General features: G+C 41.5%; 1 protein-coding gene across 2 annotated transcripts; it reads right to left on the reverse strand.

Annotated features, from left to right (window-relative positions):
- Positions 1-1,810: 1,810 nt before the first annotated feature.
- TMEM233 (transmembrane protein 233) lies at positions 1,811-19,971 on the reverse strand. 2 transcript variants are annotated; one of them, XR_005829573.1, is made up of 4 exons: positions 18,623-19,971; positions 11,374-11,508; positions 3,868-3,956; positions 1,811-3,638 (listed from the first exon to the last, which is right to left on the reverse strand). XR_005829573.1 is itself a non-coding variant. In XM_040605694.1 (3 exons), the coding sequence occupies exons 1-3, from the start codon at positions 18,809-18,811 to the stop codon at positions 3,627-3,629; spliced, it is 336 nt and encodes a 111-aa protein (XP_040461628.1). In that variant the 5' UTR covers positions 18,812-19,709; the 3' UTR covers positions 1,811-3,626. The 2 variants fall into 2 exon arrangements, 1 of the variants encoding a protein (XP_040461628.1); XM_040605694.1 differs by lacking the exon at positions 3,868-3,956 and having other exon boundaries at positions 18,623-19,709.
- Between the last annotated feature and the right edge of the window lie 213 nt (positions 19,972-20,184).

Consider the following 20,184-nt stretch of genomic DNA (forward strand, 5'->3'; position numbering starts at 1 on the left):
TCATATCGTCCCCTTGAATTTTTTTTTTGCTGTGCAATCTGATGAAGCATATACCACATGTTTAAGTGTCTGGCTGACCCCCTTCATACGGCAGCAAAGAAACTCCTCTTATATTTAGAAGCCCTCTTCTAGGGTTACATATCAAGATACATGCACATTGCTGTTTTGCAGAATGCAGCTGCCCCGCAAGAAACGAAAGATGCTGACATGATCCAGGAGCTGAGGCCAGCAATTTCAAGTTTCCATCTGTCTCTGCCTGTAATACATGCAGGAAGGAAAAGAAAGCTTGACTTCAGGCATTAGTTGGTGCGCCTTCAGTATGCAGGAAGACTGCATCAAAAAATGGAAGCCTGGAGAGGTTTTGTTGAAGACACTGTTCACCTGCCCAAAACACAGATGTTGAGTTGAAATATGTTTTACTGCTTTCCCCCACCTTATGTCATGAAAGAACATCATTCAGCACATACATGACAGCTCCTTTTTCCTTCCCCCACCAAAAAATGATAGATGCAATGCAGAACGATAATAGGCCAAACCTAAATCTAGATGCATGACGATTAAGACCAGCTAATTTCCAGAGCCTGTTATAGATAATGAAATTTGTTTATGTGCTCCTCAAAATATAAAGCAGGCACTAATTCCTCAGTCAGACAACTGCATTCTGCTTTCCACACTCACTGCTGTCACCAGGGGTCTTGCTGATTTGGGCAGTAAAATGTCATTTAGCTTCCCTGTATGATACCTCACTTTGTATGGGTATGTCGTATTTACACCAGAATGATTTGGTTGTACAAGGGCCATATTAATTTCCAGCACAAGCTGTGTTTGACTGCATTTCTCAAACATGACTGAAAATTTATGTAAACATAAATAAAGAGACCTGCTACCAGTATATTACTAAAGCAAAAATAAGATTACCTATGACATAGAAACAATAAGACAGAGGAATTGCTGCATTTTCCCCTCTCTGTCACATTAAGTGGTTTAATATAAAGCCTTTATTTTTATACCAATCAATAGCACTGTAAGGTAGCAACATTTATCTTCAGAAGCACTGAAGATACGATGGCTCAATTCTCAATTATATTAAAAGCGAGACTTCAAAGATATTTATGAGCATCAAGATACACGTTAGATTTCCAGTATGGCTTTCAAAAGCATCTGAACAAGTCAGGTGTCTAGCTCCTATCGATCTAAATCCTTGTTAGGCACTTTCAAAAAATACTTTCAGTTGCCTATCCCTATTCTCTAGTGCCCAAATAACCTTAGAATCTTCCTCCCCTCTTACATCACTAGCTCTGGTTTAGTTTATAGTACTGGAATTTAATGTTTTGCAGAAGGATGGATCTTTTTGAACACGCTTTGATTTTTTAGTACACTGACATAGAAAACTGTAATGCAGCAATGCAGTGGTTACTTTGATGACAGCAATTCAAGTTGGTGGAAATGTGACTTTGTTACTTGCTGAGAGACCTCCTTTGGTGACCTCGTTTGACCACTTTCCCCTGATGGTAGTGAAGAGACCACTAAGGGACCACTTTGAAAAGGCCTCAGCACTCTGGATATTATCCTGAAAAGGAAGCGAAGAGCCTACCTTACTGGTATTTTGAGCATTAACTGATCTCTACCAACTTCTGAATGTACTAGCTACAGTACAGACTAGTTGTATAGTATCATGCAGACCAGAAATCCTGCTTTTGCTTTGATTCACTTTATTCTGAAACTGTCCAAGGGGTTAGAAAAAGGGATATTACGCTTTAGAATAGAAGAGGCAACAAAATTTAGGAAAGACACTTCCCACATACCAGAATGAACATGGATTAAAGGTAATTTTATTCCACTTCTCAATGACAGTTCTATCATATCTGATAAGGCAAGCTACTAGAAGTCCCACAAGACATATCAGGCCATTGAAGTAGTATTCAAAAACCAAATAAGAGTTCAGAGAAAGCCAGTTCTTGAGATCATCAAAATCAGTGGCAAGATTCCCATGTGAACAAATCCTATCAGTGTAAATGCTGAAGAAATCAACTGACTTCACCAGTATTGGTGAAGTTTTATACTGGAGTAATTAAGGATAGGCAATGCATCACTGACTTCAACGAAAAATAGAATTTGGCAGAACAAAAAGCAAGAAAGCACACTAAAAGTATAATATCAAGGCACAGAAAATACATGCTGCTTCCAGGCGTATGTTTTAACAGGTAAGGGTTTCTGGAAGATTATTATTATTATTAATAGGTAGTTGTACTCCCGCCAGGCATGATTCTTTTGTCACTTGCACCTGCAAAACTCCCATGCATTTCTGAGTAGTGTCGGTCCAGATTTATGTTGGTGCAAGGAGACTAAGTTTAAGTTGGCATAGCTTGCTTGAAGATGTAGTAACAATTAAAGCAAATGGAGCAACAACTGCTGAAGATGTAGCCATCTGTCTTAACGCTCACCAGAGCTTTCTTCTTTTAACATGGAATATTTGTGCAACAAATTAAATAAAAAAAGCTGCTGTCCCATACTAAATTTTCATGAAGTATCAAGAAACTGCAGTAATTTATAAGCCATCAATTCTGCAACCTAAAGCTGTTCACTGAGCAATCTCTTAGGATCAGCAAGAGTGTAGGTAACTATGTAAGGGTAAAAAAGTCTGTCCATCTAACTGCATTGATATATAGACTATTCATAGCAAGATGAGAGGATGGACTAAACAAAAAAAGACATGAACAAAGCAGAACACAATGAAACTATGCGACTTGCTGGAGGAACAGTAACAAAGGGATGAAGAAGAACATTTAAAAAGATCTTTGTCAGATAAAAAAAATAGGAACTTTTTACATACGTGAAGTTTAAAGAGGAACATATGACCAGTGTAGCTTGAATGCAGGACTGAAGCTAAATCAAGGGAGTTCAACAACAAAAGACAACAAAACAAAAAAAATCATTAAGAAAAATATGGATGGTATGGAAGAGTGTCTCTTAATAATCAAGTGATTGAAATCGGTCCCAGGTGGTTAAAAATCCAAGGTAAAGACCTAAAAGCCGAGGATGACAGAAGAAAGCAGCCGCTGAGTCAGAGTATGCCCACAGCATTATAAAATCACATAGCAGGATAAAATAAAATAAAAAAAAACACATGGTTATGATTGTGTTATGTTGAGGCTATTTTAAAGTGATAAAAAAAATCCTTAATGGCCTGATCCAAAACCCACTGGAGGCAACAGGAGTTCTTCTACTAGCTTCAGCAGGCGGTGCATCAGGTCTTACATTGTGTACTATACAGTCTAGATACATTAGCTTTGTCTGGCTAGGGTCAGCCAGGGGAGCATCACAGATCCAGCATACATTCCATGTAAATGAGAAAGAAAATTGAGTTCTTAGGGCAAGATCACATTAGGGTAAAAGAGAAAATGCTGCTTTATACTGAGATTTCTTATAAATAAATAATTTTGAAAACCTGGTCACGCCATGCTGAGTAACTAACTGGACTATCAGTTCATCCACCAGCAAGCAACATGCCTCTGCAGACTTGTAGGGTCAAATCTAACAGTCTGGAATGAAGGGTTTCCTTCTCTTCTTCTTTTTTCCCCTCCTGAGATTTACATGATGATATCCTCCAAATGCAGTCCTGGTCTTCAGATGGCATGCTGCAAGGACACAGAAATACATATTTTTTTAAAGGAGGAAAGGTTTGTCTTGTGAGTTTAAATTATTAATTCTACAGGTCTAATGGATACATTATGCCACATTAGTGGCACTTGTTCTCTTAACAAACATCCCTCTAGATTAGTGGTTCAATACAGTTTTGAATCAGAGCGAAGTTTCTAATGGCACTGGTCATCTGTCAATCTGAACTGAATTTTTAAACTGGGTTACCTGAATCAATGCAAGTTAGGATCTTTCATTGCCAGGAAATGAGCTCTTATTTTGACAAAGTTTCATGAGGTCGTCAGCATCTCTGCTTCCTTGAAGTAGCACGTAAAACAGTCGGGCAAGAACAATACTTTCAGCAGTAAACAACTTGGTAAATAAACCAGCAATGCATAACACATCTTAAAAGGACTAGATAACCTCTCTTGTGCATCTGCATTAGGGGATGAAAGGTCTGAGAAGTTCCCTCAAATTCTTGTGTTGATTGTCTCTTGGATGCTACTCAGGACTCCAATGGGCAGAATCTATTGTGGGGATATTTCCTACATGTAGAGATGAAATAACTGGACCAGAATTTTTCATGTGGTTTGCTAAGGAAAAGAGACTGATGTAATCACACTGCCTCTGTAGAGCTACATGTGTTTGCCCACTCCTCAGCCTCTGAGCTGACTGAACACATCTGGCAGACAGGTAGAGGACTTTAAGCTCTTTGTTTTTTACAAATCCGGTAAAAAGATGTAGGGTATCAAGATATGAGTTAGCACTCTTACTCACAGAAAAGCAGCAGTATGAGCTCACTGGCTAAGGGGACACCAAGAACTAATGGGGGTAAAAGACAACAGGAATGCCCTAACTTCAGAATTTCTGCTCTATCAGCTACCGGCACATCAGTTCCTGCAGTGAAAGGCAGATAGTCTTCCTTGACCCTTTTTTTTTCTTTTTTCTCCTATGGTAAGGTACAAGAGAACAGGACTGGCAATGTAAAGATCTGGAGGCTGGCTGGGTAATTCCTGTCATCTCACCAGCCCTCAGTTTATTCTGTCTCGGAGACAGTCACTCAGTGAAATGGCTGCAAAGGCTTTTGAGAGTCTCAAGAAGGGGACAGCAGAGATATTAAAAATAATTTTGCATGCCTTTTCCCGCTGAAGAATTATTTCTAAGTTAGTAAGAAAAACGTATGTATACATCTGTCCCTGGTACACAGTCTAATTGCTTACTCCTTTTCCTTCTACCAGTAACTACCAACATTGCACTACTGAACATATGCTTCATTTAAGACCCTACTGATTATGAAACAGTGTAGGCTAGTACTTTCTGCACAGCCTGGCTGTCTTTCTGTCTTCCTTTGAAGCCATGCTGACAGGTGGTATTTCTGTGACTTCCTAGGGGTGAAGTTCTAGATCAAGTGAGATTATAGAAGGGGTCAGAAGTTCACACGCCTCTGCGAAAGCATTAAAATATCATAATAATTTTGCCTGAAATTTCAAAGTCACCCAACATGACTACCCTCCTCACATAACTTACTACCAGAAGATAATTCTACCCTGCCTGTGGTCAGTTTTGAAGGTAAGTAAAGACAATGAACCTCTGATATGAATTAAAAAGTCTTTGACACTGGTCCATTGGCAGGAGTTTTTTGCATTCCTTTCCTTCAGTACTTCGGCTACTCTTCCTCGTACCAAAACTGTTGCTATCTCAGTCCAAGCTCTACAGAAAAAGTTTTTATCTTTACTTCACTCTTAACACTTTCTACTAGTTCTCCACATTTCTGACTCACTCCTACTTGCTTAGACTGCAGAGAACCACTATAGAGGTGCACAAAATACACAGGCTTTATATGATATGCTTTGTGGCTCAACTGGGGAGCAAAACTCATGTGGGCTCTAGTTCTGCCCTCAGCAGCATTGTCAAGCATCACTCAAACTAGACACAGTCTAAAAGTATGTGGCGTAAGATGCATGTTTTCAAACTACTAACAGGTTATGCAGCAAACCCAGCAATGGAATAAGAATACATGATTTCTATAGCAGCACAAAGGAGAACATGACATGTTAAGATCTACTTAAGTAAAGTGTTTGGGATACCTGGGGTCTCCTTCACTTAAGTAGGCAGGTTTCAGCCCAGGATTATATTTTCCTAAATCCTGCCAGTGGGACTCAAATGAAATCCAAAGATACCAAACATCTTGCATTATCAAAAAGCAAAACTAAACAGAATTTGGAATCTGCTCAGAAAAAGTGGAGGCTGCTCTGAAAACACAGATTACGAACTACTGGAGAGCCCTCATTCACTGACAAAATAATTAGGTTTTGTTGATCAAAATACTTAGGAAGAGACAGGAAGGCTGACTCCAGATCCGTTCAAGTCAGTGGAATGGCTACTAACAGGCTTCACGAAAGAGCATAAGATTAGTGGTACTGGGTCAGAGCAAACCGGTATCTTTGCAGCATCCCATCTCTGACAGTGACATATTACAAATGCCTAAAGGAATTGTATAAGGAAAGGCTATGTCCAGGGTGATATTTCTCCCTTTATGGCCTTCCAGCTCTGGCAATCTGCAGCTCAGAAATGTTCTGAGCCAGAGATTCTATCTGCATCTTTACATTTAAGCATTTTTTGTAACTTCACTCACTGCTGTTTCAAATTATTTGTACTTTTGTATCCACAGCAACCACAGAAGGAATAAGTCCCACAGCTGTATTGCATAGCACATGGAAAAGTACCTTCTCCTTGTTTAAAGCTGCTTTCCTCTGATTCCCCTTCATCTCATTCGTAACAGATAAATAATCACTCTTTATTTCACTGTCTTTAAATACCAATTCCTAAGTACTTCCTTCCCAAGCTGAAGACATTGTGTCTATTTTGTCTGTCCACATATAAAGGTTTTTTCATACCCTGCAGCCCTTCTGTCTTTTTGTGTGTGTGTGTGTGTGTGTACTACTTCTTTCTTAAGGACATCAGAACTACAGGCATGATTCAGGATGTGGTTCACAGCCAAGCGTTGCCTGTCATTAGGTATCTTGCCATTCACTCTCTAATTGGACATATTACAGCAGATTAAGGGCACACGCAGGCTACAGCACACAGCTCTGCACTGTTTCAGTTTGTAGTGATGTCTCCTTATGGAAAAAGGATATGTCCCTTTTCTCACTGCAGTTCTTGATGGACAACATGCCTATGGGCACATACGCAGGGCTAGACCCAATAGTGACACAGACACCAGTTTAAGTTACATCTGAGCAGTGGAAGCATAATTCAGCATTCAGGACTGGCAAGGTATGAGTGCAGGAAAAGCTGGCAGAAGGTGGTAAAAGTTACAGAATGGAGTAAGAATACATTTGGCCTAGTGTGGAATGAGGGACAGCCCTGATACAACACACACTGCAGCTTAACACTCAGTGATTCCTCAGCATAACAAGGAACACACCAGTTTACACTGATCAATACAGACAAGTTTTATTGTGGGGCTGCTAACTCCAGTGATGCAAGTGACAGCTTCCCCTTGTCTACATGCAGGGTCATGACTGCAGAAGATAGATGGTTCCCAAGTGTTGGGTGGGCCCTGTTACAGGCTATACATACATATATAGATATATATGTATCACTATATATCTTAATAGATATTTGCTAAAGGTAACATGCTGGTGTTAAAGACAAATGAGGCTCTCCAAGGCAGCAGTAGAAGCCCCAAGTTGGTTTAGCACTGAGTAAATCTTCAAAATGAAAAGTCAAGGCTGCTTTTTCCATGCAGACGTAGGTGTCGCCTGCTGTTATTCCTGGCGGCATGCAAGGAGCTCGGGGCTCAGCAGTAGAAATACTCTTAAAAGTGAAAGGGTCTTCCTCTTCCCAAGTCTACCAGTATTACTGGAGGTATAACATCACTGTTTGCTCAAAGCAGGAATTTCTTGTACTTCCTCTCTCTGCAGCTTCTACCATTTCTACCCTCAGCATCCCTGACTAGATATTTTTCTCCTGAGGCATGTGGAGTACCATGGGAGCCCTCCTCAGCTCCGCTTAAAGCACAAGACTTAACCCCTTTCCTAAGCAAGATGCCACACATACTAGGTTTGGGTAATGAAAAGCCAGATGAGAAGATGTAGGAACAAATGGATAAATTTGGTTGGAAGTTTCAATAGGGCATGGGTTTTGATATTCAGAGGCTACTGAAGTTCAGCAAGTTAGGCACTGACCTCATGGAACTGGTCTTCTAGAGATATAGAGGAAATCACTTTCCAGTGAATGCTGAAGGAACCTGCATCCAGAGATTAAGTATTTCAGTGTTCAATTCACAGTGATTTCTGAGAGATGCTCAAGAGTGGCAAAGAGGGTTTTTAACAATTAAGTTGTGAGTTTGCACAGAAGAAGACCCAGAAACTCTGTTGAAGACAGCAAGGGACTTCCTGGGACCATGCAACAGTGGTGATAGTAAGCCACAGGGCAGCATTCCCAAAACTGCTGAAGCAACTGCCTGACATATTGGATGCCTTAACCCAGATGGAGCTTTAGAATGTAGCTGTCCAGGATGCAGCTGTCGGGAGGGACCCGTCTTCAGGGCTGGGATGTTGGTGGCCTCACTGGTGTGAGCTGTACTCTGACTGAAGCCCTGAGTCTCCAGGGAAAAGGGCTTCAGGAGGTAGTGAACAGACTGCAGACCATTGGGGTGTAAATAAAGAAGACCAACAGGGTCTTCACAGAGGCTCTGCAGAGGAGAGTGCCTGAGCTCCACAAAGCAAAGTATAAGGAACTAAAGACTACACTTGAACAAGAGCTGGAGACTTCCCTGATGGGGAAGGCCTGAAGTTTGTGACTTCTGGCTGGAGAAGGAAGGTTCCTCCTTGCCCTGCAGATCCTACAAGATATGTGTAGCCAGCCTCCTGGAAGAAGGTGAGGAATTGTTTTGAAGGAGACTTCAAAGCCAGCTGAGCCTGAACCAAGTTTCTGTACCAAGAGATAAAGCTGTGTAGTACCAAGAGATCAAGTTGTGTAACAACTGACAGAGATTCCCTCCTGCCAATCTGATTTGAATGTCTCAGATTTGATCCTTTCTAGAAGCTCAGACTTGGGACATTGTGGAAGAACTCGCAAGGCTCATCCACCCCTCAAATTCATTACACCTTGCATCTTTGATACCATCAGCAGAACCATGGATAAATCAGAATGAGCTAGTGAAGTTTATCAAAGGGTTTATGAATACTCAAGCAACACCCTCTGTGAGAAGCTGTTACAGTCATGGGAGAACAGGTAAAGTATTAAGATTAGAAATCGGATGGTAGGATGGTAAACAACAAACTCTAGGGAGAGATATATATCTGAATGTGGAAGGAGAATACAAGGAGGCACTCCCTCCCAATGGTACTTTGCAATGAGACTTATTACCCTTTGAAGATCAAAAGAAGCCACAAGGAATGTCAGCAGGAGCAGCTGGGTAATACAGTAGCTGATGAATTTCATGGGATAAAACTCACAGTAATGAATGCTGGAAAGGTCAAGCTTTTCATACATATTGCTGAAGTCTAAATTTCAGGAAAAATGCATGTGTAGGTTATGGAAACATCAAATCTGTGCCCAGCGGTTATCAAATAAATCAGTTACAGAGCTGACTGACATATTATTCTAATAAAGCTATTTTACACTGTCTTACTAATAGCGAAGCATTTATATTAGAGTTAGCATAGAGGAGATTTAAAATCACTTCGCATTAGCAGACTGCAAAATGGCTGTTAGTAAATAAACATGACCAAGGTACAAATGGATGTGAGATAACTGCATGGAGCATGCAATGCCATCCGCAACAGCTGCCATGTCAAACTCAATTTAGTATAAAATATAGATGTACAAGGATAAGGCAACAAAGGGGACTCAGGTAAACATGGAGGGTGAAAAGGCCAATTGGGTGCTCCTGTTCACTCATTTTCACATCAGAAGAATAGATTGTTGCTCCCGTCTAACACTTTCTTAGAAGCAAGGGCTCTTTGGAGGGTGACAAGTGAGAGGAATAAGGAGCAAAGTAAAAAGACCAGAAAGCCAGAGAGCCCGGTGAATCCAGTAAACCCCGAGTCCTCACAAAGCTCAAGGTACCACTTGGCCAAGAGACCTCTATGGAAACTAATCACTGAATACAGTAACTAATACCCTAGCAGTGTGCTGAGGGTTCCCAGGCACCTGGCAATGCTTCCATCTAACACAGATTTTTCTATTAAAAAAACCAAACCAATTAAAAAAAAATAATCCTCAAAGACAAAACCTAAGTAAAAACCACTAAGTCGTATTATCCTATTTCTGCTGCTTAACTCCTTGAGGGTAGAGGAGAGAGAGAGGTGTTTACAAACACTAGCTAGATGTAAAGTGTAACTACCACTAATGTCTGGCAGCAGGCACAAAGAAGCATTCACACATTCAGCACGCAGGGTCCTGCTGTAGCGGAAGAACTAAATGTAGGTAGTGTGCCCTGGTTAGTGTGAATGCTTCAGGTCAGTGTTGTCTGCTACTCCTCATGCTGCCCTTCTCCCTTCCTACTTAAAAAAAAAATTATTGAGCTGCTATCGTTATCTGAGAAACGACGAGTAAGGTAGTAGAAGTGAACAGAGGAATTTACTGCTGCTGTCAGTTACAAAACTTGGCACACCCCTCAAAGTGACTTGGTTTTAAATCTGTGAGAGCTGAACAAACTCAACACAAGCTGAACTAAAAGACAGATTCATGCTTGCAAAATGCATGGGAAATCAATGAATACACAGTAAGCTTCTGATTCTGCAGCGCAACCCACTAACATCCTACAGAAATGAACCCTGTCTCCACCTCCCTGCAGTTCAGGACGGCATTCTTCCAAGTTTTTATCTGAAAACGTCGTACATGTTTAACCAGCTACTCCATTCCACTCCCCAGAGATGTCTGCATTTCAGTGGCGGATGAGGTGATCTCTGTTTATAGTTTATACATAAGACTGTACAGTGCACTGAAAGGCTCTTCAACCAAAACAACCAATAAAAAATTGATTTAAATTGGTTATTTTAATGGGAACTGCACATTTCTATGCAGAAAGAACATATTGTTGCACAATCTTGAGAAAGGATATCAATACTCTAATTAGTTTTATCATCTTTTACAAATAAGCTTATTATCTCATCTGGGTAACCTCTCTGTATAGAGATTCATTTGTTGACATTCACTATTGTTCCAGATGTATGAAGGCACGTCAATTACACAGCATTCAGAGTGCATGATTTGCCCTACAGCAAGCCAAATCAAAATGACATTTGCGTCCATTTTTGATACAGTTAAGGTCACTTTAGTATCAAACAGTAAAATAGTAGCTGACTGTTGTCTTCTCTTTGTGAAGTGAAAAGATATGTTGGACAAATTATGAGACTGAAAATTAACACCTGGGGACTCTTTATTACCTGAAATATAAGGATCTCTATGCACTTGGTCAGCAGATGGTAAAACTGAGGGGCAGAAAACCCAAAAAGCAACTTGAATTGGAAAAACTTACAGTAGAGCTGCAAGAATTTCTAGACAATCCACTGCTGCTAAAACACAGTAGTTTGCATTTAACCACAGACAAAAGAATTTTCTAAATTACAAAATAAGTAAAAACTGCTTTTTTGGAAAACATGCATGCATCCTTAAATTTTAAATTAGTAGATAGTTCTGACAATCTTTAGTTTCTTATTCTGTAGCCCATGCACAGAGAAGAACTGCTTGCATTGGAACGAGCAATATTTTGCTTACCGTTGTGAAATGAACTACGCAATAGATTCCAATGATGACAAGGCCAATGATAATTGATGCAACAGCAACCCAGAGTGCATTGCGACCCAGTCTTTTTGACCCTTCTATATCTCCTTGATTATAACTGTTTAAAGCCTGTAGAAGAGAGAGTTTGTGACTTTTTTAAAAATAGAAATCTGTACACAAACTAATGTGACTGCTTTGAACTAACATTAGGTTCTGTGCACGCTGGTACTGTAGAAAGGGCTTCAGAAAATGGTGACTTGCTTTGTAAAAAGAAACATCCACTGCCAACAGTTCAAGGTAAGCAAGGAGTCCAGTTTTGCGTTCCACTCATTTTCAGCACATTTCATTGCAACTACAGCTCTTCTACTTTCAGTGGTGAGGTTATATTCATGTTAAGAGTTTTCTTGTACACACAAGCATAAAAGCTGTCAAATCTACTCTAATCCACCTACCTGCATAAATTGGTGGCTTTTACCTCTAGAAGTATTTTTGTAGTATATGTGAACTGTTAAGTTGTCCATTTCACTAGCAGTGAAATAAACTCTTAAGCTTTATGGGACCATAAGCAAGAAAAGGAGCATAAATAGGCAGCATTTTTACAGAAAGCCTCAGGAAAATTTAAAAAAAGCGCACTGATTTCGCATTTTGCCAATGTTTTACTTTTCAAAACAAAGTTTGAAGAAAAAATAAGTAGTTTGCCAGTGGTGGGAAAAAACCCAAAACTACGAAATATAGGTCATCAGAACAAAATATCTGAGTACCACCTTCATGGACTAGAAATTCTGTCCCTTTGCATTTTTGAAACACACTGGTAATTATTCAGACATACGGATATTATCTCAACAGACATGAGTTTATCTCTATCTACCCATGATTTAGCAGATACTTTATATTCATTACATGCAAAGATTGCAAGGTATGATAGGACCAGCCCAATCTTACAGTCTTTTGTAAAACAGACCACAGGATTTTCTGAATTCATTTTTGTTTTAAGCAGATCGTATTTTTAAAGAAAAGATTCAGTGAAGGACACTGAAGTATTCAAGTACACAAGTCTAACAGTTTGTAGAAACCTTTTCCCAAGAATAAGATGATATGAAGGGATTTTTAAAGAGAGTATTATTACTAAGAATTATTTCATAAGATCAGGAGAGTTTGAGTTCATAAACCATGACATTGAGTCCAGACTTCTTTATCAGATTGCATTATTGTGCTATTTCAGGGAATCACATTAGTCATAACCTCTTCTTTAGTATCCCGTAAGTATTCCAGTGCAAGGGGAGAAATATGGGGACCTGATCAAATGAACTGTGCTGTGGATCAAATAATTCAGATCATCTCTAGAAAATGACTGCATGAGGTATCTCCAAGTGCTATCACAAAAGTGCTTTAGTCATGAATCACTTTTTGTAACAAAAGACAGAACAACAGCTAATTCAGAGTAAAGATCTGAGACTGTGGAAAGCAGGAAAGGAATGAACTTCAGAGGATACCAAGCATTGTTGTAGAGCCTTTTTTCCCAGGCAGAAAAATAATTAGGGACATTATCTGTGTGTGTTCTGTCGATTAGTGAGCACACAGAAGTTAATGGACTAGATGCATCCTTAGTGTTAGCACTGCAGTAAGATCACTCGTGCCAAGACAGTCCCAAAGCAACGAAGCCTATATTCCTAGAATTGCATCTCAAGGATAAGTGCAGGTACTAATTCTCTGGTGTCTAAGAAAGGCTGAGCTGCTGATGCAATCTTGCCCTTAAAGAGAGCACTGATACATTTCTTCTCTTCCTTGAAGCCTACATGCCTAAAAACATTTCTCTATTTTATTTCCTTAAAGAATATCACTAATACCTCTGCTCAAATTTTGTTGAGGTTTGCTAGCGGACTTAAAGAACATAGTGGGGAAAGAGGGAAGAGATGGAAATGAGACAGACACACAACAGCCAAATACAATGATGTCACCTCTGATTCTCCACTAGTGCAGCCTCCTGTTACAAAGGGTGGCTGGCACAGCTCCTCTCACCTAAGTTATTTCACTGTTTTCAGCATTCCTGTCTACAGGAGAAGAGATTTCTTAAGTTTTCTCAAAATACATTTCGGGAGGTCAACAAAAGGAGTATCAGGAGAAAAACAGCTTGGCTTGGTCTTGAGCAGGTTGACTTCTCCTGCCCCTGTCAGCAGCTACAAGGAGAACCATGGAGAAGCATCACTGATATCCCTGTAACTCTGTTCTTCCCACCCATCACAGGACCCACTTCACATGACATCTAAAAGTGGTCCTGTGAACACTCTAAAACTCAGCTCCCCATTCATATGGTCTCAAGACTGAGACAGAGTCGTAAGCAAGACATGGCAGCACCAGCTTGCAGTTCTGTGCAATTTTACTAATGTGTTTAGGTACTCTGGAGAATGTCCTGTGATTTCTGCAGGTACTGCATAAATAATTCACCCTGTGCACTTTAATAAATAATGTAATTTTAATACAAATCCACAATGAAGAGGAGGAAAACAGCATTAATGATAAAGAAGAGGATTTGGGAGAGACAGGAAAGAGACAAGTTTCTTTATTAAGAGGTTTAAATTAAATAGCATAACTTGGACAGCATTCAAGAAAAAAAGTTTTGTGGGAGTGGTTGGGGTCTGATGCAAAGCTTTGAAACTCATTTACTTCTATCTGCTTCAAAAGGCCCTTGGATCAAGCTTCCAGTTTTCAACGTTGGACACAGACAACATTAGCTGTTAAAGCCTTAAATGTTACATCTGTTTGTTTCCAAGGGCTAGACAATATATACAGAATGCAGCATCTGTGTGCAATATTTGCTCTGTCCAAATTTTAAAACAAGTTTCAGCCATTTTCAACCTAATACCATATGATATCTCAGGTTTCTGCTACCTCGCTCACTATGAAGTCATAAACTAAATTAAAGCCACAGTTCTGCAGCTGCTTATTTACTTGAGCAACCTCAGTGACTTCACCAGGTTCACACACATCTATTTATAAAAGATATTCTCAGTTCAACAATGAAGCAACTTAACCTCACATGAACAGAATTTTGCTGAATTAGCTACAAACTGTTAATCCCTTTTAATGTGTATTTTCTGCTTCACATTCCCAGAGCACTGTTTATAGCAAAAGCAGAATGAATACTGAATTGCTTCAGAAATCCTCACCTACATCTCTTACAAATCTGGGCAGATCAGCCTGAGGTTCTCTGATCAACATTTTCTAGGCTTTCCCTGAGCCAGGCTGTAACAAACGTTATTTGGCTGTGCCTGGAAATGAGACACTCTCTCTAGTCCAGACCAAACGAAGAATGAGACATGCTAACTCAGTATGACCCCTCACTGTAAGAACGGCTTAAGAGGGAAAGAGAAAGAAGGGGAACTCAAGAGAGCAATTCAGAACCAGACTTGATCTCTGCTTTTTTGGCAAATGAAACAGGCAGGTGATGAGCAGGACACAATCAAAGGGGAATTTGCTCTGCAGGCTGTATAGTGGCATGCAAACAAACACTGGACTTCTGTGCCTCTGGGGGCTGGTTGAAAGTGGTGTTGCAGAGGAAAAGCTTACCAGTTTGCAAAGATAAAAGGCCCTGCAAAAAATGCTTAGGAGCAGCTCCCGAGCATTGTTTTTTTATCCTCCTGAAATAGGTACAGGCTGTCCCATATGGTGTTAAATGTCCAGGTACCTATGAGCTACTTAAGCTATATAAATAATAAACTTCCCAAATAAACTTTCTAACTAAAGAGAAGTACAGCTGTACAGGAACACTGCTCACTATGCTAGTCACTGACCTGACCAAAGCCAAACACACTATACATGGCTTGTCAGCATCCCAGTTAGAAGAGGTGACCCCCTCAGAAAGCAAGTTCCATCCTTTACTGTTCCATGACTTCTACCACTCTCTTGTCTGCTGTCTGTTTAGGGAAACTAATATATAGACGTGGAATCTGAATTCAAGGGTGGCAAATGCAGTCAAAGAACTTGTTAATATCAGAGGCAAATGAGCAAAAATTGTCACAGCTTGACCACTTAAATTGTCCAAAACATGCAAATGATTAAACAGAAATATGTTAACATAAAGAGGGAGTCAGGAGCAAAAAGTTAAAGAGAAATACATTTTGAGAGACTGTTGTTGTTACAAACCTAAGGCCCTGTGGAATTGATGACTAGTCTGACATACAGGTCTTTGAAATCAAGACAACTGACGATCGTGTCCTGAGAAAGGCCAACGGTTTGTTCCACTATCAGACCTTAGTGCTGGTATTAGAAACACCTGATTCATTTTTCAGAGTTGTCCCACAGCCTCCCTCCTCTGGCTCTGATTCCATGAGTCAGATACAGCCAGTCCACCTGAGCCAGGTTTCAGGTACAACTGCTGGTTCACTGCCAGCTCAGCGCTCTTTGGGTTCAGAACAAGAGGAAATTACACTGCTGCAGGTAAGGAGCCAAAGAGCTCAGTAACACACTGCCTAGCCACAGCCTCATACCAGAGAAGTCTCTTCTGTCACATAAGTGTCCTGACTTGGAACCTGCCCCTGATGCCTGTGGGGAATAGGGAAAGTCTGAGCATGGCACCTCTGGGGTAGAGGGAGCCAACCAATTGTATAGCAATACAGTATAGCTGTACAGCAACGCAATATAGCTGCTGGAAGCAACAGGAAGCAGGAGAATTGATGGCACCTGGCTGGAACTGCAAAAGGGTACTGAGATCAGTAATCCTACAGCCAAGAGCCCTGGCCAGGACTCTGGGGAAAACAGATCTCCATTTGCTAAAAATGCCAAGCAATCCTCAACACCTCCAAGTGACCAACGACTAGTTTGAGGGGGCTGCTCTTGCAATGCCAATATATCAACACACTGATGCTATTAAGTGGCTATTCTACTAGCTATCCTCTTACCCCTATCATGAGAAATAGATTTTTTTCACAAAGGAGGTATGGAACAAACAAAGGTTATCATCACAACAGGGAGAGCTTTAGAGAGGTTGATTCCAAAAATACAGTCAAGGAGGTAAGATCTAAAATGGTAAGGTTTGTGCCCCTAAAGGTGAGAAATAAGCGAGGAAACCAGTGCTGGAGTTGTAAATGGAGCAGGAGAAGAGACAGAAGAGACTGAAGACAAACCTGTCATTTAATTTGGGGGGTGTGAGAACCCAGACTACTTTTAGAGTGGAAAAAATAGTCTGAACTGAGAGCACTTAATGAGGATGTCACACAAGCAAACAGGGTGCTGAACCATGCCCCTCTAGAAGCCAACAGGACTCTTCCTTCCAGGCCCATTCTAGGAAGTGGAAATTTATAGAGAACTCTACTTTTATGGGTCTTTATCTCTTCTGACAAAAGATCTCAGGCAAGCTCTGCAGACTATTAAAGGTATCTTCTGCAAGAAAAGAAAATAACCCACTTTTGTATCTCAGTGTTAACCCTCAGCAACTCTAGGAAATGAGCTAAGAAAGAGAAGGAGGATGTTGATCCCGACAGAAATGGAAATAAAACCAGCATAGGTTAAAATGCAGAACCTGGAGCTGAGGTTAACGAAGCAGTTACAGGTTGCAGCTCTACAAAGTAGGGGAACCAGGCTGTGAAAAAGAAGTTGGACAGGTTATTTTCACAGAAAAGGAAAGGGTTTAGGTAAGAATGATGGTGAAACAGAAGAGATTCACAGACTGTGGAAGTTATTGGTTTGGGTTTTGTTTCCCCCCATTTAACAGAGTGGGCAGCTGAGACCTGCACAGACTGTTTAGCATTCAGGAAGTGCTCTTCCCACCCTGATTTCTACATATCCCCTGGTGACAGCTACTTAAGCCTGACTCCAAAAGCTTGCATGAACTTCAACTAGGGCGTGGGTGGAAATTTCTCCATATGGGGTGCAAAAATCTTTAGAGGCCAAATTCTGTCCTTGACAGTTAACTTCTGTGCAGCCCCAGTGCTTTGGTGAAAGTACTGTCAAGAGTGAACAGATGCTCACAGGCCCAGATCATCAGCTCTCATTACTTTATATAGCACCTAAAGTGTCCACAGACAGAAAGGATGCTGGGTACCAGCAGAACTAAATCTCTCAAATCAAGGAAAAGAACATGCTGTATAGTTAAGTTAATGACAAAGAAAATAAACACAGAAAAAATTAAAATGACAGCTAATACTTACCTGGACAAAAAAGGTTGCGAAGATGCCTTCAGAATAGCTCCTTTAAGTAACTTTCAAACTTAAGCAATATGGCTTCTGATCAATCTTAGTAGTTTTAAAAGAGTATGCTTTAGTATATTTTAGATATAGGTTCTTGTACAGATATATATTAGATATAATTATACTTAATTGCAAAAAGTAACAACTGTGGTTTTACTTACCTTTTCAGCCTGGCTGTCAGAGAAAAGGATGAAAATACACAACATGTTTTAAAACCCTTTTCAGCTCCTAAACAACAGAAATACATCGCAGTATTACTGGTAACATTGATCATGTATACTATTAGAAAAGTCTGGATCTGACGCTGCAACTTTTAACTCAAGGAAGAAGATTCTGTTCTAACAACCTTTTTGAATTTAACAGGATTGCTGGATTATTAAGGACTATGCAGCAAATCAATCACCGGTTGCAGGAGTAAAGCTGCTCTCTCAGTGTACTCAATACTCGATTTTATGAGGGTTTTTGCCAACCACCTACAATCATTAGTGTTATATGTATTTTTCCAGCAAATAGTTAATACCACATTAAAGAACCTGTTTACTGGAAAAAAGGCCTTTCTATTATATTTGTTTAGCTGAAGTAGAAACCACATCTGTTTCTTTGCAAATCTGATTTCTGTTCCCCAGTTGCCACTTCCACACACAGATACTATGTCCAATTCAGTGTGCAAGCCAGCTGATGTAACAAATCCCGTTAACTGGGATAAACCTTGCTCACTTAGGCAGCCTGATGTTGAAAACTTGGAACTGCCTTTCACTCCACATTTTGCACCTGCTGCTGGAACAGCTACGTGGACACCCTGAACTAAGCCTGCCGATGCTCTCAGGCTCGCTGCCTCGCCTAACTTAGTCCACATGCATCAGTGACAAGTGGTTAAAAAGGCATCTGGATGCCCGTTACCCTGACGGCTCCTCCAGCCCCACTTTGTTCCTGCAAGTCCCTGGCGGGACCAGCCTGCGGCGCCGCGGCTGGGGCCGGGCCGGCGCGGAGAGGCGGAGGTCGCCCTACCGAACACCCAAGCCGAAGGTCGCCTGGGCACCCCGTAGAGTGCTACTCACCATAACGGCGAAGACGAAGGCGACGATATTGACGGGATAGGCGGGACAGAAGCAGGCGAGGATGCTGAGGAGCAGGTAGTTCTTGGGCCGCGGCTGCGGCGGCCCGTCCGGCAGCTCATCTTCGATGTTGGTCTCGGGGCTGTTATCCAGAGCCCTCTTGATGTCGGCACCGGCGGGGAGCGCAGACATGGGGCTGCGGTGCGGCGGGCGGGCGGCTGGAAAAGCCCAGCGCCGCGCACCGGGCAGGCGTGACCCCACCGCGGCGCCGAGCCAAGGGAGCCGCCCGGCGCGGCGCGGCGCCTCCCCGGGACCGGCAGCCGGCAGCGCTGCAGCGCGGGGGTGGGGGGGCTGCCCGCCCGCAGCTCCTCTTATGCCAAGTCGTTCGTCCCGGGAGCAAGTTCACGGGAGGAATCGGAGAAAAAGAAAACCAAACAAAAGCCGTCGAGGGTTTCCAGCGCCCTGTGGCGGGGACGGCTGGCCAGAGCCGGGCAGGGGTTCCCTGGGCTGTCCCTGTCCTGCCCCCCGGAGCCTCCCCCGCCACACAGCCGCTGGCACCGCGGGGTCTGGAGCCACACGGCCTTCAGTGTTCCGGTCGTTCCTGTAACTTGTTAACTGTTCGCAGTTAAACGACTTAACTGAGTTTCCATTGCCCCCGGGGAGAACAACTTCGCTGTTTAGACTCTGTTCTAGGGTCGGTGAGTTCCATCAGCAAGTGGCATAAAGTCTGCAAAAGCACTGCCTTCAATCTGGGCTGGATTTATCTCCTAACCCCAGTGACTTGCAGAATTTAGCAAAAACACTTAAGACTGGCAGAAAATAACCGACTTAAAGCATTTTGGTAGCTCAGGCCCAGAGTATTTTGGCCAAATTTTAACGAGTCAGTCCTTACCAAACACGTGTAAGGTGAAATCCACTTTAGGGGATGCACAAGGGGGAGCAAAGAAACAAATCATTATTTCCAAATCCTAACGCATGGAAAAAAACCCCAAAACAGCACCACCGAAAAACAAGTAAATAAAGATCAGCTTCCACCATGGTTTTGAAACTGGTGAGGAAAAGTATGACAGCCTGCCCCCAGGAAGTAATAAGCTCTGTTTCTGCCACGTGATACTAGAAAAAATCAGTTTATACCTGCATGGAGATTCAGCAAAATAGACTTCTGAGCAGATGAAGGCTGGAGTTGAGATTTTTGTCTGCCTGGCTCCTCCTAAGAACACTTCGTTAATTGAAGTTACAGAAAACAGTAATGTGTGCTTAGAGCTTTATGAATGGGCTGCTTTTGTCACTGAGTTTTGCAGTTGTCTTGAATGGAGCCATGGTTTCCTGTTACTGGATGTCATTCTACAAGATATAAAGCAGACAACAAAGTAAGAAGATAAGAAATGCAAGTGCTGTATTTTTACTTTCATAGACATTAATCATATCTCAGCTGCATGTCTGGAATATAACCTGGAATGAAAATCTGCTGATTTGATTTATCAAAACATCTATGTATCTTTAGGAAAGAGTAAGAAATACCGAGTTACATCTGCTTGCCAACGTATCCATTAGCATTCAGACAC

Source organism: Falco naumanni, chromosome 1 (genome assembly GCF_017639655.2).
Source record: "Falco naumanni isolate bFalNau1 chromosome 1, bFalNau1.pat, whole genome shotgun sequence".
Classification (NCBI taxonomy): Eukaryota; Metazoa; Chordata; class Aves; order Falconiformes; family Falconidae; genus Falco; species Falco naumanni.

Bases quoted from the DNA above. Each gene is read 5' to 3' on its own strand.
- TMEM233 (XM_040605694.1), bottom strand. From the start codon at position 18,811: ATGTCTGCGCTCCCCGCCGGTGCCGACATCAAGAGGGCTCTGGATAAC. The intron at 11,509-18,622 runs GTGAGTAGCACT...TCTCTTCTACAG, and splicing joins CCTTCGTCTTCGCCGTTATG to GCTTTAAACAGTTATAATCA.